The 26,928-nt window shown below is 36.3% G+C and overlaps 1 protein-coding gene across 3 annotated transcripts in view; it reads left to right on the forward strand.

Moving 5' to 3' along the window:
* Positions 1-348: 348 nt before the first annotated feature.
* The window catches only part of Zbtb41 (zinc finger and BTB domain containing 41), a 36,114-nt gene continuing 9,534 nt past the window's right edge, over positions 349-26,928 (forward strand). The window contains exons 1-10 of one of the 3 annotated variants that reach the window (XM_045151974.1): positions 349-376; positions 1,113-2,347; positions 7,538-7,745; positions 9,769-9,838; positions 11,989-12,136; positions 16,964-17,093; positions 19,609-19,704; positions 21,454-21,560; positions 23,392-23,497; positions 24,512-24,600. In XM_045151974.1, the coding sequence (XP_045007909.1) occupies positions 1,231-2,347; positions 7,538-7,745; positions 9,769-9,838; positions 11,989-12,136; positions 16,964-17,093; positions 19,609-19,704; positions 21,454-21,560; positions 23,392-23,497; positions 24,512-24,600 (2,071 nt within the window). In that variant the 5' untranslated portion in view covers positions 349-376; positions 1,113-1,230. Of the gene's footprint in view, positions 377-399; positions 482-532; positions 650-1,112; positions 2,348-7,537; positions 7,746-9,768; positions 9,839-11,988; positions 12,137-16,963; positions 17,094-19,608; positions 19,705-21,453; positions 21,561-23,391; positions 23,498-24,511; positions 24,601-26,928 lie in introns of those variants that run through there. The other 2 variants (XM_004659527.2, XM_045151969.1) reach the window with 2 other exon arrangements.

A 26,928-nucleotide genomic window follows, 5' to 3' on the forward strand; every position in this document is an offset into this window, starting at 1 on the left:
CTACGGTTCCGTTGGTTACAACTATTAAATCCTCCCGTGAGGATGAAATCTGTTGTCACTAGCGCCTCAACCAATTTTCTCTCAGCTCCCCATCGGTCCTCCCTTCCCTCCGGACACACAGCGCTCCCCATCCATCAGCCGGCCGCCACGAAATCCCGGAGTCACGGAATCCGACAGCGCCACCACGGTTCCCAGAGACGCGGAGCGGGGACGGAGCATGCGCGCAGAGGGGCGCGCGCGCACGCGCACTGGCAGACGCTGGGCCGCGCCGGCTCGCCCGGCGGCTCGGAGGCTACGCGCGCGCGCGTGCGCGCGCGGTCGACGCGTCTCCTGAGCGGAGCGTCGAGGCTCCGGGAGGGGAAGGCGCGGCGCCGAGGTGGGTGCGCTGGGGGGCTGAACCCGGAAGTGGGTCGGCGCTGGAACGAGCGCGGCCGCCGTGGAGCTCGGCGGCCGGGAGGCTGCGGGGGAGCCTGGGTTCCGGGTAATGCGCGCGTGTGGGGCGTTCGCGCCGGGAGCCCGTGAGAGAAGGGGAGTGGGTTTCCCGTCGGCCGCCAGCTCGGTCTCCGCCGGGCCGGGGCCTGGGACGCGTCGTCGCTAGGGTTGGCCCCGCGCCTCTCCTGCGTCCCCGTTGGCGTTGCCCTTCTGCAAGGTGGGCTGTGGGAGAGGGTCGCGCGCTTGTCCCTGCAGAGCCTTGCTTGGCTCACCCCGAGAAGCATGTTCACGGACAGACTTGGGTTTCGTGGTGGCAACGGCCTTATTGTCAGTCTGCAGCGCCCCTAAACCACGACCGTAGCCCCCTCAAACTGCACGGTCCACGACCTGGGAGGGACCCCCGCCCCCACCCACACCCTCGTGTCTGTCTAGTTATGAACACCCTCTTCACGGTCAGGCCTGGAAGGTGTGCTTTCGCGTCCTTTAAAATCATTCTTTTGTTGGCTGCCTTTTCTAACCCGGCCTTCCTTGTTCTCCGCCCTAAAATCTTAACCACTCATGAGCGTAACCTTGACTTCATCATAATGTAGTTATCATTTAAAAAAAATTAATTGACAAGTGCCTTTGACTATTTAAGATTGCTTTGCCATGGAGTTATTTTACACTTCATTCTTTTGCAGACCATGAAACCAGCGTGCACGCCCCTCCAGAAGCTGTTGTCCATGACAATCTAGTTTTCCCGTATAAATCCTCTTAAGTCACTTATGAAGTTTCTTGTTCAGAAATTGCAGTACTGCAATGAAGAAAAGGAGAAAGGTTACTTCAAATCTTGATGAGAAGATCCATCTAGGCTATCATAAAGATTCTTCAGAAGGAAATGCTGGGTTGGAGTGTGACCAAGTGACCTATACACACTCCACAGAAAGACCAACTCCTGAAGCCCTTCACTGTTATCAGGAACTTCCTCCCTCTCCAGATCAGAGAAAACTTTTGAGTTCTTTGCAGTACAATAAGAACTTGCTCAAGTATTTAAATGATGATAGACAGAAGCAACCATCGTTTTGTGATTTGCTTATCATAGTAGAAGGAAAGGAATTTAGTGCACATAAAGTCGTAGTTGCTGTTGGCAGTAGTTATTTTCATGCATGTTTGAGCAAAAATCCAAGCACTGATGTTGTCACCCTGGATCACGTAACACATTCAGTTTTTCAACATTTGCTTGAATTTCTTTACACATCAGAGTTTTTTGTGTACAAATATGAAATACCTCTTGTTTTGGAGGCTGCAAAATTTTTGGACATTATAGATGCAGTAAAGCTGCTAAACAATGAAAACGTTGCCACTTTTCAGTCAGAGCTCACTGAGAAATCATCAACCGAAGAAACATTAAATGAATTAACTGGAAGACTATCAAGTAATCATCAATGCAAATTCTGTAGTAGACATTTTTGCTATAAGAAGTCTTTAGAGAATCATTTGGCTAAGACTCACAGGTCCCTCTTATTAGGGAAAAAACATGGGTTAAAAATGCTGGAGAGAAGTTTTTCTGCAAGGAGATCAAAAAGGAACCGAAAGTGTCCAGTTAAGTTTGATGACACTAGTGATGATGAACAAGAGAGTGGAGATGGGTCAGACAATTTGAATCAAGAAAGCTATGATAGGGAGAAGTCAGATAGAAATGACTCTGAGGATCCTGGGAGTGACTATAATGCTGAAGATGATGAGCTAGAGGAGGACATGTCTGATGAGTATTCCGACACTGAGCAAAGTGAGAAAGATAATGATGCAGAGGATGAGCCTGAAGCAGGTGATTCTGTAGGAAGTGTTCATGAGGGGTTAGCACCAGTTATCATCCACAATAGTAACAAGAAAATCCTACAGTGTCCCAAATGTGACAAAACATTTGACCGCATAGGTAAGAAAATTTTCTTTCTCTAATTTACTGTTTGTGGCTCTTTTAATGGTATTAATTAACAACTTAACTTCAGGGCTGGAGGGGTAGCTCAGTGGTTAAAGGCATTTCCTAGCAAACCGTGACTGTTTGGGTTTGATTCCCCAATACCCACATATTGGTGCATGCATCTGGAGTTTGTTTGCAGGAACTAGCGCGACCCTGGTGTGCCCATTCTCATTCTCTCTTTCACTCTCCCTCTCCTTGCAAATAAATAAATAAAAATATTTTAAAACTTTGAAAATTATGAAAAAGATGTGCTAAACTGAGGGGGAAGGGAGTGCTTTGATTTCAATACATAGTTTTTCTTACTGAAAATTACTTGTGATTCAGAAAGTCATTGCCCTTCATGATTTCTTCATCATGTCCTAATAAGTTACAAGTCTGTAGTACTGTATTTGGTATGAAAGGATCCAGAGTATTAACCATTAAATAGAACTTTGATTTATATGCCAGTTTAATTTTATTGCTTTTAAGTTATACCATGTTTAACTAGGTTACATTAGAGTAAATTTAATAATTTTGTATACTATTTCCCCTTATGCTTAGTAGTATGAGTTACAGTCACTTCCAGTATCCAGTACTTTTTAGCTTGAGATATGTACTAATAAATAATTATCTGTTTGTTAGAAAAGAGTATGTAGGAAATAAGCTGTATAACCCAGTATTTTCGGTCTTCATGTTTAATTTTCATGTTTGATACTTGCTAGTAAAATTAATTTAATTTTCAAGGCAGGGTCTTACTCTATCTCAGGCTAACCTGGAACTTATATTGTAGCCCCAGGCTGGCCACATACTCACAGCCATCTTCATACCTCAGCCTCCCAAGTGCTGGGATTAAAGATATGTGCCACCACACCTGGCTAAAATGATATTTGAAAAATGTCTTGTATGAACTATTCTAATTTGAACTTTAAAAAAAATAAACTTTGTGTGTATGTATATATGTACTTGAGTAGGCCAGGGCTTACCACAGATAAACACCAGAAGCTTGGACTACTTCTTGCATCCGTCTTTTCATGTGTAGGTGGGGAATTGAACCTGGGCTATCAGGCTTTGCAAGCAAGTACTTTTAACCACTGAACAATATCCCCAATTCCTGTACTTTGTTGTTGTTGTTTTGAGACAAGATCTCACACTGTAGCCCAGGCTGACCTGAAACTCAATATGTCACCCATCATGACCACAAAATCACTACAATCCTCCTGCCTCAGTCTCCCAAGTGCTGGGTTTATAGGTGTGTACATGATGCATTTATTAAGCTATTTATTTACATGTACATTATTTATGAAATATATACTGCACATATAATTATGGAAAAACTTTAAGTGTATTCTGACCTTGTAAGTTAATTGCACAGTTTAATATATTCCTGTGTGTTTTGCGCTGAAGAGTTACTTGTGCTATTGGAATAGGTGGAAATTGACTTTGTAATGCATTGGTTATCATTTGTTATCAGCATATGCTAAATTACGGTGGTGACTTTTTCTTGCTTCTTGTAATGCCTTTTGAATGTATTTCTAAATCAGGATACTTTAATGATTATTATTATTTGCTCTCATGCTTTATAATAAAGATGAATAAAATAACTTCTTCAGTAACAGTCATTTGGAAGAACTTTCATATGCAAGAAACTTATGCTATATAAATGCTGTTGTAGAGCTATCATTTTATCATATCAAATTAATAACATTTTTCATTTTATCTTTTCAGATACCTCTTAGACTTTATACTCATATACTTCCTGTATTTTGCTTAAGTTGTCCTAATTTGACTTGGAAATGAATGAGCAAGGGTCAGTTCACAAGGCTTTGTAGGTCAGCACATAGGTCTCAAACTGTTCCCTCAGACCACTACGACTGTGAGATACTTTATGACAGATTCTGCATTCCAGTATGTTTGGGAAATAATCTATTCTAACTTTAACAAATCTTCTAATAAAAAAATCCTGCTGATTTTACTTCCAACTAGCATTTCTTCAAATCTTTCATCATTAGACAGCCTAAGAATACTTTTTTAAAAAGAATATTTTATTTATTTATTTGAGAGAGAAAGAGGAAGAGGCAGAGAGAAAGACAGAATGGGCACACCAGGGCTTCCAGCCACTGCACACAAACTCCAGACACATGCACTCTCTTGTACATCTGGCTTATGTGGGTCTTGGAGAACCGAACTGGGGTCCATAGGCTTCGCAGGCAAACACCTTAACCGCTAAGCCATTTCCCCAGTCCGGAACACTTCTTTTAATGCCCTGAGACATCAACGAGTTTGTTTTGAGATAGCCCTCCTGTGTCCCAGGCTGGCCTGGAACTGTGTATGTAGTTAAGGATGACCTTAAACTTCTGATCTTGTCTCTACCCTCTCCAACCCTGTCATGCAAGACAGGTTTTATTCAGTACTGAGGATTGAACCCAGGACTTTGTGCATGCTAGGCAAGGACTTTTCTGCCTGAATTGCATCCTTAGCCCTGAAACTAGAGTTTTATGTTGACATTTTATGAAGACAGTGACAAAGCTTAATGGCTAATAAAGGAAGAGGAAGTCTGCGAGATGCCTTTTACCAGGTTCAGACAGGAATTAGTATGTCCCATAAAAGGTTTTCTTCTTACCTACCTTTCAAAATGAACTGTACATTACATTCTCTCTCCTCTTGTGGTTCATTGTATTCAGGTTGCTTGCTTTTCACTAGTTCTTCCTAACTCCTTACATTAGCATGTATGTCTCTGTATCTGTGTCTAGTTCTTGTTTATGTCTTTACCATATTGATTGAAAAGCTAGAACTATGATAGTTGTTCTCTGAAAAAATTTTTAAATTTATTTTATTTTATATTTATTTGAGAGAGAGAGTAGGAGAAAGGCAGACAGAGAGAAAGAGAGGGAGGGAGGGAGGATGGGCACCGTGGGGCCTTTGGCCACTGCAAAAGAACTCCAGACCCATGAGCTACCTTGTGCATCTGGCTTTTATGGGTCCTGGGGAATCAAACCTGGGTTCTTTGGTCAAGCACCTTAACTGCTAATCCATTATCTTCAGCCTTCCCTGAAAGTTTTGAATCCAGGTCTTAAGACGCATGAGTTACTCAACCTGTGTATGCTTTTGTTTCCTCATAGTCAGGGGACATAATGCTGAAGGGATGCTAAGTAGTGTGAGTGAAGAGTTATGAGAATTAGAATTAAATAGGATAGTTATTGGGAGTCCTTTAAATATTACACAGAGTTTAACTATTGAAAGGATGCAAGCTGCTCTTAGTATTCATTAATCAAACAAATGTTTTGAATATAGTCAACACTGGTTAACCCATATGAAATGATGTATTCTTTGTCCCCAAGAATCTTACAGCTAATGAGTACATGCAAAAAATATATTATAGTAAGGGTAATTGTATCAGGATCAGGATATATACAGAGGAATAGAAGATCAAGAATGTTTACATGCAATAGGTAATATTTAAACTGAAACTTTTAAAGATTGAGGAGAAATTTACAAGGCACTAGGATAAGTTGCAAAGGCATTGAGGTATATTGTATGCTAGAAATTGCTGAGGTGTGTATGGCTTCAAGGTGGGCAAGGAGGCATAGCAAAAATGACAGGAGATAAGCACTGGCAAATAAATGGAGGCTAAATTTTGAATGGTTTGTATGCTATGTAGAGAAGTTGGTCTGGTGGAAACTGTTGAAAATAAATTTGACAGAGACAATGACAGTTTGTATAAGATAGGGGACAGGCAAGTCTTGTTGGCTTTAATGTGGAGAAGGAAATTGGAAAAAGAGATGAGAAAGGGAGGTAAGAAGGAGCATACAACAAAAGCAGAGACCTAACACTGCTTGGATCAGGAAGATGAGCTGGCTTGGCAATGAAGTGGAATGAGGGCCGAACAGTGTTATGTTGAATGTAGACGAAGGTTGATGTAGGTTGAATGAAGAGCATGAGGAAGGTTTATCTTAGTACTTTATCTGAAACACAGCTGAGTGGCTGTCTTTCAGTCATATTTCTTGCATCACACTCATTCCTTTTACAGGATTTTAAAACGTTCATTTGGATTTTTTTGCTTGTTTGTTTGCTTTTGTTTTTTGAGGTAGGGTCTCACTGTAGCTCAGGCTGACCTGGAACTCACTATGTAGTCTCAGGGTGGCCTTGAACTCACGGTGATCCTTCTACCTCTGCCTCCCGAGTGCTGGGGTTAAAGGTGTGCGCCACCACGCCTGGCTATTGGCTTTTGTTTTTTGCTACATTAGTCTCATGAAATTGTGAGCCTGAAGCTCCTGTGTTTTACTTTGGTCTAGTATGCTTTGTAATAGCCCAGGTCACTTAAAATTTCAGTGAGCACTTGTTTACTGCAATCAAACTTAAAAGGTTGCTATCTGGCTTTATGCTGGTTTGTTAGAAGCCAGTCTTGCTTCTTTATTCTCTCTTGGCCTGACTGCCATGGAGTAGGTTTATGTGAGAAGGATAAGCCCTGAGACCTTCTGCTGGAAACATTAGCTTTGTAATATGTAATCTAATAATTCAATTCCATTACTTTGGATCTTTCCTTCTTTCTGATGCTTTAAGTGAGACCTCTGATCCAGTTACATCTTTCCTTAGGCTAGCAGCTATCTATTTCTCATCCAATTCTCATGCAAATAAGAGCCCTTTGACCTTTCCCCTTATACCAAAAACCTACTGGGTAAAAAGCAAAACAAAGAAGATGACAGATGGCTTGAGGGAGAATATTTGGACAATTTATCTTTTTATATTTTTCCTACGCTGATATAAAACCTCTCCTTGTATTAAAATCACAATCTTTTCTAGAGATTATCTACATTCTGTAGATATACACACAGCACTCATACTAACATACATGCAACAAAAAAATAAGTTCATAGGATTTGCCAAAGTTTTAAAAAACATTTTCAAATATCAAGAGTTTTATAATGCATGGCATAAATAATTTTGATAGTTTTTTTTTTTAAGGAAAAATATACCTTGAGCTGTAAGCTCAAAGAACTAAGGCTTAGAGATACTTGAGTTAGAAATTTAGGTTATTTTTGAGTTTTCTATGGATTTGAGTATGTGTGCTAAGTTTGCTAAACCATGAGATTTTATTCCACTGTCAGATTTTAGTCACAATATAGTCAATGTACTGAATTTAATTAATTAATTTATTTATTTCTATAGGGAAATATGAGAGTCACACCCGTGTGCATACAGGTGAGAAGCCTTTTGAATGTGATATTTGTCACCAGCGTTATTCGACAAAGTCTAACTTAACTGTTCACAGAAAGAAGCACAGTAATGAAACAGAATTTCATAAGAAGGAGCACAAATGCCCTTACTGTAATAAACTTCATGCAAGCAAGAAGACGTTAGCCAAGCATGTTAAGAGGCAAGTATTATCTTGCTTCCATAATATTCTTTATTATGTTCTTTAGTGTAAACTAAACTTCTATGGTGTGCTTATTTTTAATTTTTTATTTTGTATAGATTACAAATTAAGCAACGAGCAGCAGGTTTAGGGAGGTGTTTCAGTGGATAAAGTACTTGGTATGCAAGTGTGAGGATCAGAGTTCAAATCCCACACACTGACCTAAAATCCAGATGTGGTAGTATGCATACATAATCTCAGTGTGCCTGTGAAAAGGTAGGGCAGGAGAATGGGAGAAAGCTTGAGGGGCCAGCCAATATAAGAGATGCTGCCTCAAAAATCAAGTTGTCACTCTAGAACTGATACCCATAGTTGTCCTCTGGCCTCTTTGTGCTTACCATGGCACACATGCACTCACTCACTGCTCCTCTTTCTTCCTGTCACACAAAACACACATAAACATATACATCTTATACATAGCACACTTACAAAAAAAGAGCAGCAAGTATTAGTTTGTATTTTTTTATGCTGTTGAGATAGTCTTTAGACATTGAAGCAAGACTATAGCCCATAACACAAAGTTTAAGATGAACTATTCTTTTTTTTTTTTTTTGGGGGCAAGCATGCCTTAAATGCATGGTTTTAAAACAACAGGAAATTTGTTTTTCATATTCAGCTTTGTTTAATGTGAAAAAGTTTTTAATGTAGTATTGTATATTAACTCTAAAAAATCAAATTTCCTAAAAACTTATACGTTATCTGTAAATAGGGATCTGAATACATTTAAAATATACTTAAACTTAGCTGGGTGTGGTGGATCACACATTTAATTCCAGCACTCAGGCAGAGATAGGCAGAGGTAGGAGGATCACCATGAGTTCAAGGCCACCCTGAGACTACATAGTGAATTCTAGGTCACCCTGAGCTAGAGAAAAAAAAAAAGTTGTGTGTGTGTATGTGTATATATATATATACACACCCCCCCACACACATATACATATACATATATACACTTAAACTTTTCTTTATTTCTCCATAAACTGTATTAACTATTAAAATGAGGTTGCCTAAATTATTACCACATGTTCCTGTGATTTTAGAAAAAACCCATTGCCTAAACTGCATGGTAGCCCATCCCTATGATCTCTGCATTTGGAAGGCTAAGACAGGAGAATTGCTGTGAGTTCCAAGCCATTCTGCGTTACAAAGTAATACTGTGTTTAAACAAAGTCAAACAAACAAAAATAGCAAAAACAAAAAATCAGCACCTAATTTTTCTTTCTTTTGGTGTGTGTGTGTTTAATGTGGTGGTGGGGGGTGTGTGGTATATTCATGTGTATGTGCCCAAGTGGTGCCCTTGGGCACTGTCCTGCTGCAAGATCTACTCACTTGTGGTGGCTGGAGAGGAATGTCTGCATACCTTTTTCACCCTTTCTTCATTAAGCCAGAGTCTCTTAATTGATTCTAGAACTTGCTTTTTTCTATTTTTGTTTGTTTTCAGGAGCCCCTATGATTTGCCAAAATTTTCTCCCCACAGGACTGGGTTATGAGGGTGTGGCCATTCCCATGTGGATCCTGGGATGGTACTCGAAGTGGTCTCAGTCCTTCTCAGGCCCTCACACTTGCACAGGAGGTGCTGTTAGATACTGAACCATCTTTTCAGCTTGAATTTTTTTGTTTTTATTATTTATTTATTTATTTTATCTTGTTTTTGTTTTTTTGAGGTAAGGTCTCACTGTAGCCCAGGTTGATCTGGAATTCACTATGGAGTCTCAGGGTGGCCTCAAACTCATGATAATCCTCCTACTTCTGCCTCCTAAATGCTGGGATTAAAGATGTGCACCACCATGCCTAGCTGTTTTTATTTTTGAGGCAAGATTTTTCTATGTAACCCAGGCTGATCTCATAATACCGCATTCTCCTATTTTAGCATTCTGAGTGTGGGGATTACAAGCATGCACTCTCACTCTGGCAATACTTGATTGTTGACTGATTCATCTGAAATAATGACTTAATTAGTGTCATCTTTTTATTTCTCTGATAGATTTCACCCTGAAAATGCACAAGAATTTATTTCCATCAAGAAGACTAAGAGTGAAAGTTGGAAATGTGATGTAAGAAAATTTAATTTCTATTAGAAAACCAAAGTAAATGTAATGTTACCTTTTGGGAACGAAAGGTAATTAAGGTAATTAGGTTTTAAAGTAATATAACCTAGCTTTTCTCATTTTTGAATCTTTTACCTAAAGTTATTTATTATTATTATCTTGGTAAATTGAACTCTGTTGAGTTAGCTTTCCGATGGTAGATAGATCTGAAAAGTAGAAATATGTTTTTATTCTGATTAAAATCACTGTGCTAATATTTATGTAGAACTATATATATGAACTTGGACATTGCTGTAGCGGAATCTGATATATAAGAATTTCTCCTTCAGATAACTATCTGTTGCAATGTCGTAAACGACCTCACTTCTTAAATGTCCTTGAACAGCAGTTTAATTGTACTTTACATCTTTGTGGGTCAGGTGTCCAGATTGGGGTTAAGGCTTTGCTAGGTAATTCTTCTATTCCACATGCAGTTAGTCAAGTAACTGAGTTTTTTTTTTTTTTTTAGCTGGTGGAGGATCTGATCTTGTTTGGAGCCAAAATGGCTGGCTCACCTAGCCTGGCAACTTGATATTCTCTGATGACTAGGAATTTAGCAAAGATGGGTTGCTGGTTAGAGCTTCCGGTTTGGTTTCTTCCTCCTCCTTCTCTTCATGAAGCTTCTTCCTCCCAGGAGGGGAGCTTCCTTCAAGTAGTGGGGACACATTCTAAGAAGCCTGTTGAGAACTCAAGGCTTTTCTGTGTCCTAGCCTGTTGAGTCCTCAAATTATAACATCTACCACATTCAACAGATCAGGACTACTAGGACAGAATAAGGGGAGAGGACTTGAGCTAAACTTCTCAGATGGACTAGTAGCAGAGTTCTTTCACACCCTGTGCCAGCCTGTGCACGAGAGTCACAGACCCCAAAGGAGGGAGTGGGAATGAACCTGAGACAAGAACATAAGGAATGGAGCCAAGACAAGTTCTGATCAAGGCTCAAGTCTATTGAGGCAGACACAAGCTTATACACAGAAAATAAAACTTTCTCAAAACAATGCCTTCATGTCTGAAGTCTGCTCCACCAAGGGTGTTAATGTCTCTGTGTCTGAAGTCTGCTTTACCAAGGTCATACAATAAGGCCTCTGTGCCTGGAGATCTAAGACCAGCTGCAGTTCCCACAGTCATAGAGCAGCTACAGCTCCCGACACACCCAAAGTGGTTTTTTTTTCAATATTTGACAGATACTGTTTAGTATTTAATATTCCTTATTATTTTTAATCTTCTTGAAAGATTCAATATATAAATAATATATTATAAATAATAAAATTCCCCAAATTGTTACCAACTCTCTGATTTCAGGATTCTGATTTCTAGAACTTGAAGTTAATTATTACTTGACCTATTATAAGATAATGTCTTCACTTAAAGTTTCATCATCCTTAGTTATAAAATGATGATAATAAGTCTGTCTACCTTACCAGATTTTTGTGAGCTTTGAATAAAATAATTGTGAATTGTGTTTGATATGTAATATTTTATGTTGTTGTTACAAGTCTCTTCCTTTTTAAAAATCTGACATTTATCATACTTCCTTAAAAGTTGTGTATATTCTTTCTGAGTACATCAAGAGACAAATTTTGAGCAGTTTCCTGTGAGTTATTATTGATATGGAAATAAAACTTGACGAATAAGTGGGTTTCTTGGTTTCATTTCATGAATTAGGAAATCACTATCGCTGGGCGTGATGGTACACGCCTTTAATCCCAGCATTTGGGAGGCAGAGGTAAGAGAATTGCTGTGAGTTTGAGGCCACCCTAATACTACATAGTGAATTTCAGGTTAGCCTGGACTAGAGTGAGACCTTTCCTCAAAAACAAACAAATAAAACAAGAAATCACTATCTAGAATTAAGATAGCATATTCTGCATGTATATTAGACATAGAATAAGTTGAAATTCATCTATCTTAAGTGTTATTTTCAAATTATTCTTAACAATAATGCTAGTTTTTTTTCTTTCCTCACACATTTTAAATTTGATTATACTTTGGTAAGTTTTCTATTGGGAGAAATTTCTCTTCACTTTGAAATTACATCTATTATTCACATTATAAACTTTGTATTTCAAGTCAGGTTCTGAACTAAATAAGTGAAAATTAATTGCATGTTCATGTAGATTTGTAAGAAGTCTTTTACTCGGAGGCCACACTTGGAGGAACACATGATTCTACATTCACAAGATAAACCTTTTAAGTGTACCTATTGCGAAGAGCATTTCAAGTCTCGGTTTGCACGGTTAAAGCATCAGGAGAAGTTCCACCTGGGTGAGCAAGCTCTGTTTTATAGCATTGCAGTTGTTGCTTGGTGTACAATGTGAGAGATCCAAACCCTGCTGAACTGTGCTTTTTATTTTAAAAATCCCCTCCCCTATTTTCTAGAAGTAGTTTCTGATTCATAGCAAAATTAAGAAGGTACACATATTTCCCATCATAATTGTTGCCTCCCCACATATATAGCATTCCCTTTAAAGAACATTCCTGCCATGGTGATCATTTATAAAAATTCATGAGCTTCTAGGTTATGGTGACTGAATAAAATTGGTGTAAACATAGTGTGTAACTTTTGTATAGGCTATATTAATGGTTACATATATTTAGTTTATTAAACATTACCATATTTCTTCCAAAGTAGGTGTAGTATTTTTTATTCCTACCAGTAATGAGTGTGATTTCTAGTTATTTATATTATTTAGTATTTGGCATTACCAGTGTTCTGAGTTTGGGCCATTGTAATAGGCCTTTATTCATATCTCATTATCATAATTTGCATTTCACCAATGACAAGGTAGGGAGCATCTATTCATATACTTGTCATTTGCCTTTTTTGATATATTCCCATATTTTAGTGAGCTTGTTTGTTTTTTTACGGAGTTTTATGACTTGGTGTTATGTTTTACTTTTTTCAGATGTTTCTTTCCAATCTCTTGGCTCTTTTTTCATTATATTGACAGTGTTTTGTCAGAGAAGAAAGTTTTCCTTTTAATGAAATTCAGTTTACCAACTCATTCTGTTATGGTTTCTGCCTTTGAAGCTATATGTAAAAGATCATTTGCCAAACCCCAAGCTACTTAGACTTTTTCCTTTGTTGTTCTGAATGAGTTTTACAACTTTGTATTTTATATTTAGGTTGTTTGTTTTTGTGGAGGATACCCTTTGCAAAGGTCTTTATGTAGAGTAGTGGGGACTCTTTCTTGACTCTCCTTGTGTACATGATTGTCAAAATGTTTCCATTTCATTTTCTGAAAAGATTCTTTTTTGTGTAATCTTCACTTTGTCAGTTCAGTTCACCATATTTTTGAGTGTATTTATTGGGCTTTCTCTGGTTCTGTTGGTTGATTTCGGCATACTGTCTTGAGTGTGACAGTTCTAGAAAGCTTTTAGGTCCAGCAGTGTTAGTTCTCTCACTTTGTTCTTTAACTTTAGTAGCATATTGGTGATTCTGAATTTTTTTTTTTTACTTTGCCTGTCTGCGTAAACTTTACGATCAATTTGTCAAGCTGGGCTTGGTGTTTCATACCTATAATTCTAATACTCCAGAGGATATTTCTTTAATCTGTTTCTTATATTTACTTAAAGTTTTTACCTAAATATTTTCTTTTAGAGAATGATTAGAACATTCTTGATGAACCTTGGGTAGTGAGTTAGGTAAAGGAAGTCACACAAGTTTGGAGAAGTACTGTATATAGTACCTACAATATGGCATATTTTTTGTGACAGTGAGTCACGAGTATAATTAATTCATAAGTTTGATAGTGCCTAAAGTCGGGTGCTTTGGTTTTGTACAACGACTTACATTCTAGTTAATAGAATAGGTAATATAGTGTGATGAATTTTTTCCCTAATTGGTATGGTCAGGGTGGAAGATTCATTGTAAATAATAATATGGCTTTATAATTTCATGGTCAGTTAATTCCAGTAATGAATTATTAATATCCTAGGGAAGGCTTTTACTCTTTTTTTTAATACTTTTATTAACAACTTGATTAGTAATAGCTTTATACTAAGTAAAAACATAGTGGGTATTTAACTTTATAGCTGAAATAAAGCTTACAAGAGTATTTCCTCTATTAGACAGTAAAAATGTATTTTAAAAATCTTTGGGGCTTGAGAGATGGCTTAGTGTTTAAGACATTTACCTGCAAAGCCACAGAACCCAGGTTTGATTCCCCAGGACCCATGTAAGTGTCTGGAATTCATTTGCAGTGGCTGAAGGCTCTGGTGTGCCTAGTCTTCCTCTCTGTCTGCCTTTCTCCCCTCTCTCAAACAAACTAAATATAACAATGTTTGCTTTAAAAAATTGTTGTATGCTATACAAGAGGTCAAAACAAAGAAATTTAAAGTTAAAATTATAATGCACTTCTCACACAACGATTTTACAAGTGATTAGTTAATGGGTATTATTTTTATAAGAGTTTACATCTAGGAGGAGCATGATATGATGTAAAATGAAGCAGAAGACTTCATAGCTTGTTTGATTTCTCTGTTACACTGATGCATGTTTGCAGAGCTCTAGCTTCTGCATTTGTAGAAGGTTAATATCTGCTTCATACATCAAGCAAGGGGGTACACAATAAATACTAAGTGAAAACTAGGCATAGTTTGTATTCCTTTGAGTAGATGTGACATCATTTTCTGTATTATTTTTCAAAATCTTTGAGAAATACATTGTTGAAATACAATGTGGGCTGGAGGGATGGCTTAGTGATTAAAGCACTTGCCTGCACAGTGAAAAGACCCAGGTTTTATTCCCCAGGATCCACTTAAACCAGATGTACATGGTGGCGCATGCTTCTGTAGTTCGTTTACAGCGGCTGAAGGCCCTGGGATGCCTCTTCTGTCTCTATCTGCCTCTTTCTCCCTCTTTCAAATAAATAAAATAAAGTTTCTTTTTTTTAAGAAACACAATGTTAACTTTGCATTTTTAGTCATCAGTATTTAATAAAAAACAAATAGAACAAAAGTGAGCCATAGACTATTGATTTAAGTATATATTCCCACTCTCTTAAACAGTTATATTTAAGATTTGGCACTGGGGTACATAAGTCAAATAACAGCACCATTGCACAGCATATGTAAAGCATATCAGTTCCCAGTACCATCCTTGAGTCACTATGATTTAAATAAGTGGTTTGCAAAATTTGGTGCATACTTGATTGCCTCATTTCCAGAGTATCTGAATTTCTAGGTCTGGGGTATTTCTCATGTGATGCTGGTGCAAATGATGTAGCTGTCACACCTTGAGAACTACTGCTTTGGATCATTCAAGACCATAGTCATGATGCCTACATGAAGCTTATATATAATGCTGAGTCAGAGGGAGTGATATCTAAGTCTTAAATTCTGGGCTGAATGCTATCTTATTAAGAGACTAAGTTCAGATTTACTTCAGCTTCATAAATAAAAAGTTCAGAGGCTTGGGTACAGGTAAAACTGAATGTCTTTATATAAGAACAATGCAGGTATGACTTTTCCTGAAGACCCCCTAGTAAGTACTGAGAATAGAACATGGAAATAAATGTTCTCTTTCTTCATTGACCCTGCTGGGTGGTCCCTACCATGTAGGAATAATACTATATACAGACTTTTAGTGGTAGATATTTAACTTTGACCTTATTACAATTCTTTTTTCTTTTCTTTTTTTTTTTTTTTTTTTTTTGATTTTTCAAGGTAGGGTCTTACTCTAGTCCAGGCTGACCTGGAATTCACTATGGAGTCTCAGGGTGTTCTCGAACTCATGGCAATCCTCCTACCTCTACCTCCCGAGTGCTGGGATTAAAGGCATGCGCCACCATGCCTGGCTTATTACAATTCTTAATAGCTCTCATCTTGGCTTTTTACATCCTCTCTTTATTTTCAACTCTACAAGAACAAACTTTCCTTTTCTAAACTAATTAGAACTTTCAGTGTTTTCCCCATTAAGGAACTTTTCTTGGTACCTTACTACAGTGCTAGAGATAAATAAAGAATCAATAAATATTTGTTGAGTTACTAAATGAGTACAAGATTCAAATCCCATGGCAAAAGAAACAGTGGAAATTTTAAGTAAGAATATGTTAAAGATAGTAAGTATGATAGAGTTTTTGAGGTCACGTCATTTGTAATGTACCAATTGTGTTGATATTTATGTGGCTAGTAATCAGATTTTGTTCTTAAATGCTAAGTATTTCTGAATCTTAGTGCCCAAATTCTGTATTCTTTATTTCATGTTACTATGGTTAATTTATTGTAATTCATCTCCAGTTGATACTTCTAAATTCTAAGATGCCATCTTAACAATAGTTTCCTTGAGCAGTATCTGTTGTGCTTTTTTCACACATCCTTGATTTTCTGTAGCTTGCTATTCAGTAGAACATATCATCTCATGTTGTTTACTTGGCAAAATCATGATGGAATTCAGAATCCAGCTAAGAGTAATATGACCACAAATTCAGGTTTGATTTTGGAAAAATGAACTGAAATGTGTCACAATATTTTTGGTCTACTCAGTGCAACTAAAACCATATTAGATGGGAGCAGCTGTATGTTTCCAAACCATGAACTCTCACTCCTTTAATCCTTCAAAGGTTCTTACCTATTTCACAGAACCTATTTCACAGAAGTATGTGTGATATTTCTACTTTGTTTCAGTCTGATTTGAAACTATGAGTTGGCCATTTTAATTTATAACACATTATCAGGGATTTTATTTTATTTGTATGAGAGAGAAATGGTGCAACAGGGCCTCTAATGACTGCTGGTGAACACATGTGTACACCACCTTGTGTGTCTGCGTCACCTTGTGCATCTGGCTTACATGGGTTTTGGGGAGTTGAACCTGGGTCCTGAGGCCTCACAGGCAAGCAGCTTAACTGCTAAGCCATCTCTCTAGCCCTCAAGGGATTATTGTACATATTTTAGATGTAAAACCTGTAGTTAGCTGAAGGGACTAGAAATGATTGTACTGGCCTTCTAGGAATAAGCAGTTTAGAAGCGTAAACTAGTTCAGTGTGTTATAGGTTTTCTTGTACCATTGCTGGAAATGATAGGTATAAAGTTATTACTAAACATAACTTGCTATCAATCTTTAAACTTCAAATGAATGCAACTTTTTAGGTCCCTTTCCATGTGATATCTGTGGTCGCCAGTTCAATGATACTGGAAATTTGAAACGCCATATAGAATGTACTCATGGTGGAAAGAGGAAATGGACTTGCTTTATTTGTGGGAAATCAGTACGAGAAAGGTAAACAACTATTTGCATACTAAGAAAAATTTTAGCATTTTATGTAATAATAATTATAATGTTTATAATTGGCTTATAAGGGGTAGAGTACTCAAGACAAAATATTTGAATTATGCTTTAATTTAAAATGAATAGAAGCAGGCTGGTGAAATGGCTTAGTGGTTAAGGCATTTGATTGCCTCTGAAGCCTGAGGACCTTGGTTCAATTCCCCAGGACCCACGTAAGCCAAATGCACAAGTGGGCACATGCATCTGGAGTTCATTTGCAGTAGCTAAAAGCCCTGGTGCACTCATTCTCTCTTGTACTCTTATCTGCCCCTCTCTCTCAAATAAAAATAAAATATTAAAATGTAAAAAAAAAACAAAGAATGTAAAATATTATGAAAGTCAAGTAGTCAGCATTTGCAGATTTAGAGGATTGGTTTTATATGTATATTTATCACTTCATCTACTGACATGCTAGAACAGCTTGTTAACTCTGAAAAACTCCAGTTAGACTGTATCTGGACTCCCTGGTTATATTACTTTATAGATATTTTATAGTGGCAATATTGTTAGAATTATACTTGCAACTCAGCTTTCCAAAGCACATGATACATTGTTTAGTGGCATATGTGTGGAATAAAATATAGAGGCCTGGTGAACATAGATGGTTATTTCTGAGGGAAAAAAGTATGAGATTAGGGAGAAGAATGTGGAGGCATTGTAACATATGGTAAAGATTTGATTCTTAGTCTGTGTTTTAATACTTTTCTTTTAGGATATATATAAATTTTGTGTCTTTCTACAGCCAACCATAATTGCACATGCCTTTAGTTCTAACACTCGGGAGACTGAGACAGGAAGATTTTTTTTTTTTTTCTAGGTAGGGTTTCACTCTAGCCCAGGCTGACCTAGAATTCATCATGTAGTCTCAGACTGGCCTTGAACTCACAGTGATCCTCCTACCTCTGTATCCCAAGTGCTGGGATTAAAGGTATGCACCATTATACCCAGCAGGTTGTATGTTTTGAGACAATGTCTCAAAAAAAAAAAAAAAAAAGATGTACACCAAGTTACATAATCTGAAGAGAAGTATAAATACTATTTTCTTAAAGTTAGTGATGAATATGATGGAAAATAAGTATGTTACATTTATGAGTTAAAAAGTTACACTAATATGAATTACAAATTGATTTTTCTTCTTACAGTACTTTTTGTAAAAATAAAAAATCAAACTAACCTAAAAACAAATGTAACCTTATATTTAGGGGTCTAGAAATGTACTGGGGGTGGATTCCTCAGAGCTGATAACCTGTAAACTCACTTGTCAGGTCTTGGTGGGGCATGTAGAAGAGCACCATCTCCTGGAAGAGCTCTACCTTCATCTCATATTCAGCCTTTTCAAATCACCTGCTAGAGGCCTTGAATTGAAAACCAGCCAATCTTGCAGAGTCAATCACATTTGCCTTGCACATCCCTCCTCCTAAATGTCTGTGTCCATTTTTACCTAGCATCTTACATATGTGAGGACTTGTGAACATTGTAACTCCAGGGATGTTAGTACTTGCAGTGCTCATGGTTAGACAATAGACCCTTACTAACCTTTGATCAATAGTCATGGTCAGACAATAGACTCTTCCTTTACCAGCTCTGATTAGTGGTAATAGTTAGACAGTAGCTTCCTCATCAGCCTGGGTCACTGGTCTGGAAGACTTAGGCATAGCAATAATTTTGTGTATTACTTTTTCTGGTCAGCACTTAAAACTTAGAAATGCCTATATTGGTTTCTTTGCCTTGAACCATTTTTAAAACTTGTATTGAGGACAAATTTGAAAGGAAGTCTAAATAACTAAATTCTTCTCCAGTAAAGTTGACTTCAGTTTTACCTAATTCATTACCTAAGTTTACCAACTTTTTGTTTGTTTGTTTGTTTGTTTTTTGTTTTGTTTTCTGAGGTAGGGTCTCGCTGTAGCTCAGGCTGACCTGGAATTCACTATGTAGTCTCAGGATGTCCTCGAACTTACGGCCAGTACTCCTACCTCTGCCTCCCGAGTGCTAAGATCAAAGGCATGCACCACCAGGCCCAGCTAATTTTACCTATTTCTTCAAAGTTCACTTAAACCATACAATAAAATCTCTGAATTAACATTAATTTTAAAAGTTTACTCTTTTAAAAGGAGTCATACAAAGTATACTAATGATAGTCCATTAAGGAGCAAGAATATTTTAGGAGAAAGAAAAATTGACCAAGTCCTGTTAGCTGGAAATACCATCCTTATGTTTTGGGGAAATTTATATTTAGTATGTACATTTGTGTTAAAAGAACCTTAAAGCTGGGCATGGTAGATCACATCTGTGATCCCAGTACTTGGGAGGGTAAGGTAGGAGGATTGCTATCATTTTGAGGCCAGCCTTGGCTATACAGTGTATTCCGGGTTAGCCTGAACTAGAATGAGATCCTGCCTTCAAAAGAGGAACTTTTTATATATACATTGTATATGTGTGTATGTATGTATTTTTCTTTTAAACACAGGACTACTTTGAAAGAACATTTGAGAATCCATAGTGGAGAGAAGCCTCATCTTTGTAGTATCTGTGGGCAAAGTTTTCGTCATGGAAGCTCATACAGGTAAGTAAAGCTAATTCCCTCTATTCAATGAGGTAAATTTGCATCTCGTGTTTAATTCTGTTGTATTATAATTCCTTTGTTTAATTACAGTGTTTCTAACTTTTATGTTATGCATGGTTGTACAAAACTTTAGTAGGTTTTTATCCTCCAATTTCAGATATTATCTGCATTATGTAGAGAAAATATTATTAAATGCTTCTTCACTACAAACTTTGCTCAAGTCTTTACTGGGTTATTATCTACTTATTTGATTCTTTTTTTAATGGGTGGGAGTATAGTAAAGCTCTGGGTCCTAAGCTTGGTATATTTTTTTATTCTCCATTATAGAAAGATTTTTTAGTATGAAAATATGACACTGTTAAATACTGTGGGACCCTTGGTTTTAGAACGTCTTTTGTACATTAATTATACTTTGCTTTTTTAAATAATATTTTACTTTTATTTATTTATTTGAGAGAGAGAAACAGAAATAGGGGGGGAGAGAGAGGTGTGTGCGCTCCAGGGCCTCCAGCCACTGCAAATGAACTCCAGATGCATGCACCCCATTGTGCATCTGTCTTACATAGGATCTGGGGAATCGAATATGGATCCTTTGGCTTTGCAGACAAGTGCCTTAACCAGTGAGCCATCTCTCCCGCCCTGCTTATTTGCTTTTATGTGTGAATGTCTGGCCATGTTTTCATTTTGTGAAAATTGATTTTTCCTTAAACAAATAAAAAGGTTCTTATTAAGAAGTCTCTATACTTTTAATTGTATTAATGCTCTCTATAATTTTAACTTTAAAACTTTAATATTATCCTGTTTTAAAAAGTTGTATTTATTTATTTGAAAGACAGAGAGAAAAAGAGAGAATGGTGTCCCAGGACCTCTTGCCACTGTAAATGAACTCCAGAAGCATGCACCATTTTGTGCATCTGGATTTACATGGGTACTGGGGGAATTCACAGGCCAGTAGGCTTTGCAAGCAAGTGCTTTTAACCACTGAGCCATCTCTTCAGCCAGCTTACACAGGATATTGTCTGAAAATGTAGTCTAGTCACTTGATGGTTTCAATTCCAGTAGAAGCAACAACTTGTTTTAGTTACTTGAGTGGGACAACTATTCCTTTCACTTGGATGGATAGAGATAGAAGATTGAGGGAAGAAAAATGATTCAAGCTAATTGAATTTTGTCTGGTTTTGAGTCACTATAAAGCACCATTTATAATCAGTATGAAGAAAAGTAGGAAAACGTAATTTTTTAAAGTTGAGGTTTTTGTAATATAGTAAATTCTTAGCTACCAGTTTTGAAGTGGTATCAGTTGTCCAGAACAGAGCAAAGCCTCAATTACTTACTTTTGTAGTTTTCTGACTTTGTCATATATTTAGTCCTTTGTTTACTAATTCCATTTTTTAAAATTCTGATTCCTAAATATTTCTAATTCTGATCTCTTTGAGACTTGTCTACTCAGATAGCAACTCCAGACACTGGGCAAAGTCAGTGGTAGATTTAACATCTAAGATGTAAGAAATCTACAAAAGGAAGATTGGGAATAAATATCCAGAACTCCTTTCTTCTTTTAGAAGAGGTGGATAGGAAATATGGGATCATTTATCTAAATGACTGAGGACTCTTAGACATAGATATAGAGCCCATAATATATGAAGTTGGTTGAATAGCTAACCCCTGTTCATTTTTTATTCATTATTTATACATTGTCAAGCATCTTGATTCTGCATCACTAGTTTCAGTGATCTTTTATCTTAACAGACTTCACTTACGTGTACATCATGATGACAAAAGATATGAATGTGATGAATGTGGGAAAACATTTATTCGTCATGACCATCTTACAAAACACAAAAAAATACATTCTGGTAAGTAATACTTTGTTTTACTATTTTCAAAATTGTTTTAAGAAACACTATTAAGAGCATAATACTGCTTTATGTTTATGTTAGGTGTGGTTTGGCATTTGTTGACCACCCCTTTATAATAATGGCTTTAAAATCCTTTCTGTGAAAGTGTCTCAGAAAAGGGAAATAATTTTAGGCCATGGTCTCTGAAATTTGAGTCATTTGTACATCCTTTATGACTATAAAACATATTTTAAAATTGCTTTTTTTCTGTTTTTTTTGTTGTTTGTTGTTTGTTTTTTGTTTTTATTTATTTATTGTTTTTTTGAGGTAGGGTCTTACTCTAACCCTGGTTGACCTGAATGCACTATGTAGTCTCAGGCTGGCCTTGAACTCACAGTAATCATCATACCTCAGCCTCCTGAGTGCTGGGGTTAAAGGCATGTGCCACCACACCCAGCAAGTTGAATTTTATGTATCATGTATACCTTGTATATCATGGTCTTATATGTAGTAATACTATTTAGCACTTCCCTCAAGGGAAAACAGTGTTATTTCTCATTTTTACTATACTTGAGAAGTTGGTGAAAGCTTGTTGTTTTAAAGTGCAATGGTTAGGATTGTGTGTTAAAAACTTATGTTATAATAAATTTTGAAACCTTATCTTTGGAAAGAGTACTTTAATAATCCTGATCAATTTCAGATCTTTAAACTATATTTATAATTTTCCTATTCTGGGGATTTCTTTCATATTTTCCTCTCAGATTGATGTTCACAAAGTGCTAAGAGAGCCAAGTATGTGTGCACGGTAAAGGGAAAGAACCATCTCTGTGAGCACAGTAGAACAGGTGATTATCATTATTGTTATAAAAATTTAAATATAAAGCATATGACAGATAATTATTTTCTTAAATGATCTTGGTGAGGTAAATTGCAATCATTAGTACCTTTAAGAGATATTTAGAAAAGACTGATTACATTTTTCATTAGAATAAGCATTTTCATTTCTAGAAAGATAATTCTAAAATCTCAGTTCTAGAGTTCATGTGCATTAATTGCATATTGGTATTGAGACAGTGATGTTTGAAGACCAGATATTTGTAACTAAATGTAAAAATAGTTAATTGTCTAAAACTTTTGTTAGATTTGTGTTTTGGCTCATTGTACAAATGCAAGAAATCCTCACAGATAAAAACATTTTAAAGTATAGTTCAAAGATCTGAAAATGTTTAGGGCCTTTTTCTAAACAATAAAATAGTCTCACCTGAATTTAATATATGTTTATATGAGGCATTTTTTTAAATTATGCATTTAACAGTGAGAGAAGGAGGTAGATGGAGAGAGAAAATGGGTGTACCAGGGCCTCTAGCCACTACAAATGAACTCCAGATGCATGCACCACTTTGTGCATCTGGTTTACATGGGTAGTGGGGAATCAAACCTGGATCCTTTGGCTTTGTAGGCATGTGCATTAACTGCTAGGCCATCTCTTCAGCCCTGAGGTGTTTTATATAATAGACAATTTATATCATAAACATATATTCCTAATAGCTTTTAATAAGGTTTTGCAGTAATTTTACTTATCTTGTTCCAGTGTAATAAAAGGTAAGGGTTAAAGTCTACAACAGAGGATACTGATTTTTTTTTTTCTCAAAATGTAGAAAGAATATAATCTATGAAATTAGGTATGGATTTCTGAGAAAAGATACTTGAGAAAATGTTGATTACAGGTTGGCTTTACTTTTCTTTTTTCTTCATATGATTTAACTGTTTTGTTATTTGTTTCTGGCGAAAAAAGAAAACAAAACTGAAATGAACATTTTGTTGAAAATATTTGGGTGTTTGTTTTTAGGTGAAAAAGCTCATCAGTGTGAAGAATGTGGAAAATGTTTTGGTCGTAGAGATCACCTCACTGTTCATTACAAAAGTGTACATCTTGGAGAGAAAGTGTGGCAAAAGTAAGTGAAAAATAGTATTTCTCACAATTATTACACTGAGTCTTGATTAGAGAAAAGTTAGACTTTATTGTTCATTTTGTTTAATTGCAGATAAGTTAACCAGCTGTCTTTCTTTAGTTTCCATAATTTCTCTAGTCTTAAAGAGAACTGAGGGCCAAGGAGATAGCATAGTTAGTGAAGTGCTTTCCTCACAAGAATGAAGACTTGAATTTGATCATTGGAACCCACCTTAAAAATATACCCGGATTGTTGGTACACACTTGTAATCCCAGTGCAAGGTGTGTGGAGACAAGTGGGTCTCTGGGCTCACAGGCCAGTACACCTGGAGAGTTCCAGGCTAGTGAGAAACCCTGTCTCAAAAAACAATAGGAATAATGACACTCAGTTTTCCAATGGCCTCCACATACATGTGTTTGCATATACACACATGCACAGTATTTTCCTCCATATTTTTAATTGCTTTAAAGGCATGGAAGTGGCAGACATGAACTTTCCTTGAAGTGTTCTTCATTTTACTATCTTAGTTCTTACAATAACATTTTGTGCTTATTAATGCATAAATATTTACCAAGCACTCTGTTATGCTGCTTTACTATGTTAACTTTTGGACCAATTGTAGCTTTATTAAATATGTAGAAATGAAAGAGTTTTAATTTATGTGTCAGCTTTGATGAATGAAGAATTTGAAGTTGTACAATTTCGTTTAATTATGCTCAGCATCTATTTAAGTTATAATTTTCTTAAAGTGAAGCTTAGTCTCTTTCGTGTACATTTGTTTTTCAGGTCTTGTATATATCATTTCATTAAAATATAGAGTAGTTCTACAGAATTTTGTGTTCTGTATGCCCTTAGCCCAGCAGTTATATGTTTTTGTCTCTCATTTTTCCTGTGCATTTACTAGTTAACTATTTTGAGGCAGTTTCAAGTTTAAGTCTAAGGGTTGCTTGTTAAACAGTTGAAGGAAAAACAATAATAGGCAAGCTCTGTACTTAAAAAACCTACTTATTTTCTTAGATATAAAGCAACATTTCATCAATGTGATGTTTGTAAGAAAATATTTAAAGGAAAATCAAGTTTGGAAATGCATTTTCGGACACATTCAGGTAAAATTTAAAAGTACAGTTTATATGTGTGTTTCTGTGATTATTCAGAAGCAGTATGTACCCATGTATGCCATTTGTTAAACTTAGGATTTTTACTTATAATACTAAAGTTCCTGTCATGATAAGTAGTGTTCTAATTTTGTATTCTTTAAGACTTCTGCTTCTCATGTTTTAAAATATTGGTAGCATTTTTCCCCCTTTGGGAATTACTTATGTTTCATGACTCCTTTTTTTGTTTTATGGTTTCTCAAGGCTTTTGTTATTTTTAATTTTTTTCTTCTCCTTTAAAAGTATAACTTAAATATCACTTGATTGTCTTGTACACCAAGTTATCTGTATAGTCATCTTTGTATGGCTTATGGATGGATACTTTAATTATATTCCAAACATTTATCATTTTCTAAATTTTGCTTTATGATCCTTGGGAATAAATGTTACATTTCAAAGGACATATTAAATGTCTTCATGTTGTCCTTGACCTGACTTTATTTATTTATTTTCAAGCAGTAAGAGACAGAAGAGAGACAAGAGAATGAGAATAGACATGCCACGGCCTCCAGCCACCGCAGAGGAACTCCAGATGCATGTGCTATCTTGTGCATCTGGCTTACATGGGTACTGGGGAATTGAACATGGGTCCTTAGGCTTCATAGGCAAGCACCTTTACTGTTAAACCACACCTCCAGCCAGAAATAACATTTTTAAAGTTCTTTTTCACAAAGAATTTCATTTATGGATGCATAATTACATTGAAATAACCTAAAGCAAGTGTTAGCAAACATTATAAAGGGCCAGATAATAGATGCTTTTGGCTTAATCAAACCAGGTTGTTTTGGTCACAGTCATTTAACTGCTATTGTAGCATGAAAATAGCCCTAGACAGTTAACAGATTCATGCAACTATGTGCCAGTAACACTAAAAAGAAGGCAGTAGCTTAAATTTGACTTAAAGGCTATAGTTTCACAACTTCTAAAATGATGAATATGATACCTAGATAGAACTTAATAGAGAGTGACTTTTCCGAAAACTACTTAGTTTCCAAGATCTAAATACTCAGTTTTATCTGTGAGGGATCGCATTCTAGTTCATGATGGCTGTGAAATAAGTTAGCCCAGATGTCAGCTCATTAATTTCCCTTCCAGGGAATGTGATCTTAATGTTTACAGTGTTGGATGACCTCGTCTAGGAAGTAAAGCCGAAATAAAATTACCAAAGTAGGTGGTGATTTTGTGGTACCATTTAACTAGGTAAAAATGGATACTGGACCATCTTTACTCTCCAGAGCCTCATTTCTGACCAGAAAAGATTTTAAGATTTTAATCTCTAGATTCTTTTTCTTTAGTTATAATATACTTAGTTATAATATACTTGGTGCAGTATTTATATTACTAAATTTTTATGTTTTAGAATCAACTTCACTAGATTTTCTCATAAGTCCTTTCCACAGAAAAGGTATAATATGGATTAGTTTCAGTTTGGGCCTAGGTCAGTACACTTCTTATTTTAGATTTAATCAGTATGTAGACTGACTTACAAATAATTTGTTCTTAGTAAACATCTGTTGAATGAATATATTTATCATGTTCTAGGACTATCCTCTATTTCATTTATTCACACTGCATAACCAGAGAACTTCTTGGGAAGTTGCTAAGATTTTCTTCTATGTGTGGCAGGTTCTCATCTATGGGTTTTGCTTGTGTGAGTCTCAGACTACTGATTGTATTTAGGCTTCAATAGTTGTCTTAACAGAAATGTCGTGCATTAATTTGACAACAGATTTAGGACTTGATATTAGCTTTGATTAAATTTTAAATTCAAGGTGAATTGTCTTTTAAGTATTTGTATTGAAGAACAGCATACAAAGTATACAAATCTCAATAACTCAATTTGTGTTTAGAAAGATTATATCAATTTTAGTCACCACTCATAATAATATCTACTGGAATACTAGAAGCAAGCTTCTATGGTCCCTACCAGTCAGCAGTAATCTCATTGAAAAGTTATGACTGTTTTATTACAAAAAAAATCGGTTTTGCCTACTTAAATTTCACAAAGTGGAATCTCAGAGTGTCTACTTTGTGTGTGTGTGTGTGTGTGTGTGTGTGTGTGTGTGTGTGTTAGAGTCTAGCTTCTTTGATTCCTTATTATATGTGTGATTTCTGTGCCAGTGGTTTGTTTATTTTCATTAGCATGTAAAGATACCATACTTATCCATTTTACTTTGATGGATACTGGCTTCATTTACTTGATTGTATTATGAGTATCGATTTGTTTTTGCATATTCTTGTCCATGTCTTTTCATACACATGCATTATTTTCTCCTATGT

The sequence above is a fragment of the Jaculus jaculus genome, chromosome 1, assembly GCF_020740685.1.
Source record: "Jaculus jaculus isolate mJacJac1 chromosome 1, mJacJac1.mat.Y.cur, whole genome shotgun sequence".
Classification (NCBI taxonomy): domain Eukaryota; kingdom Metazoa; phylum Chordata; class Mammalia; order Rodentia; family Dipodidae; genus Jaculus; species Jaculus jaculus.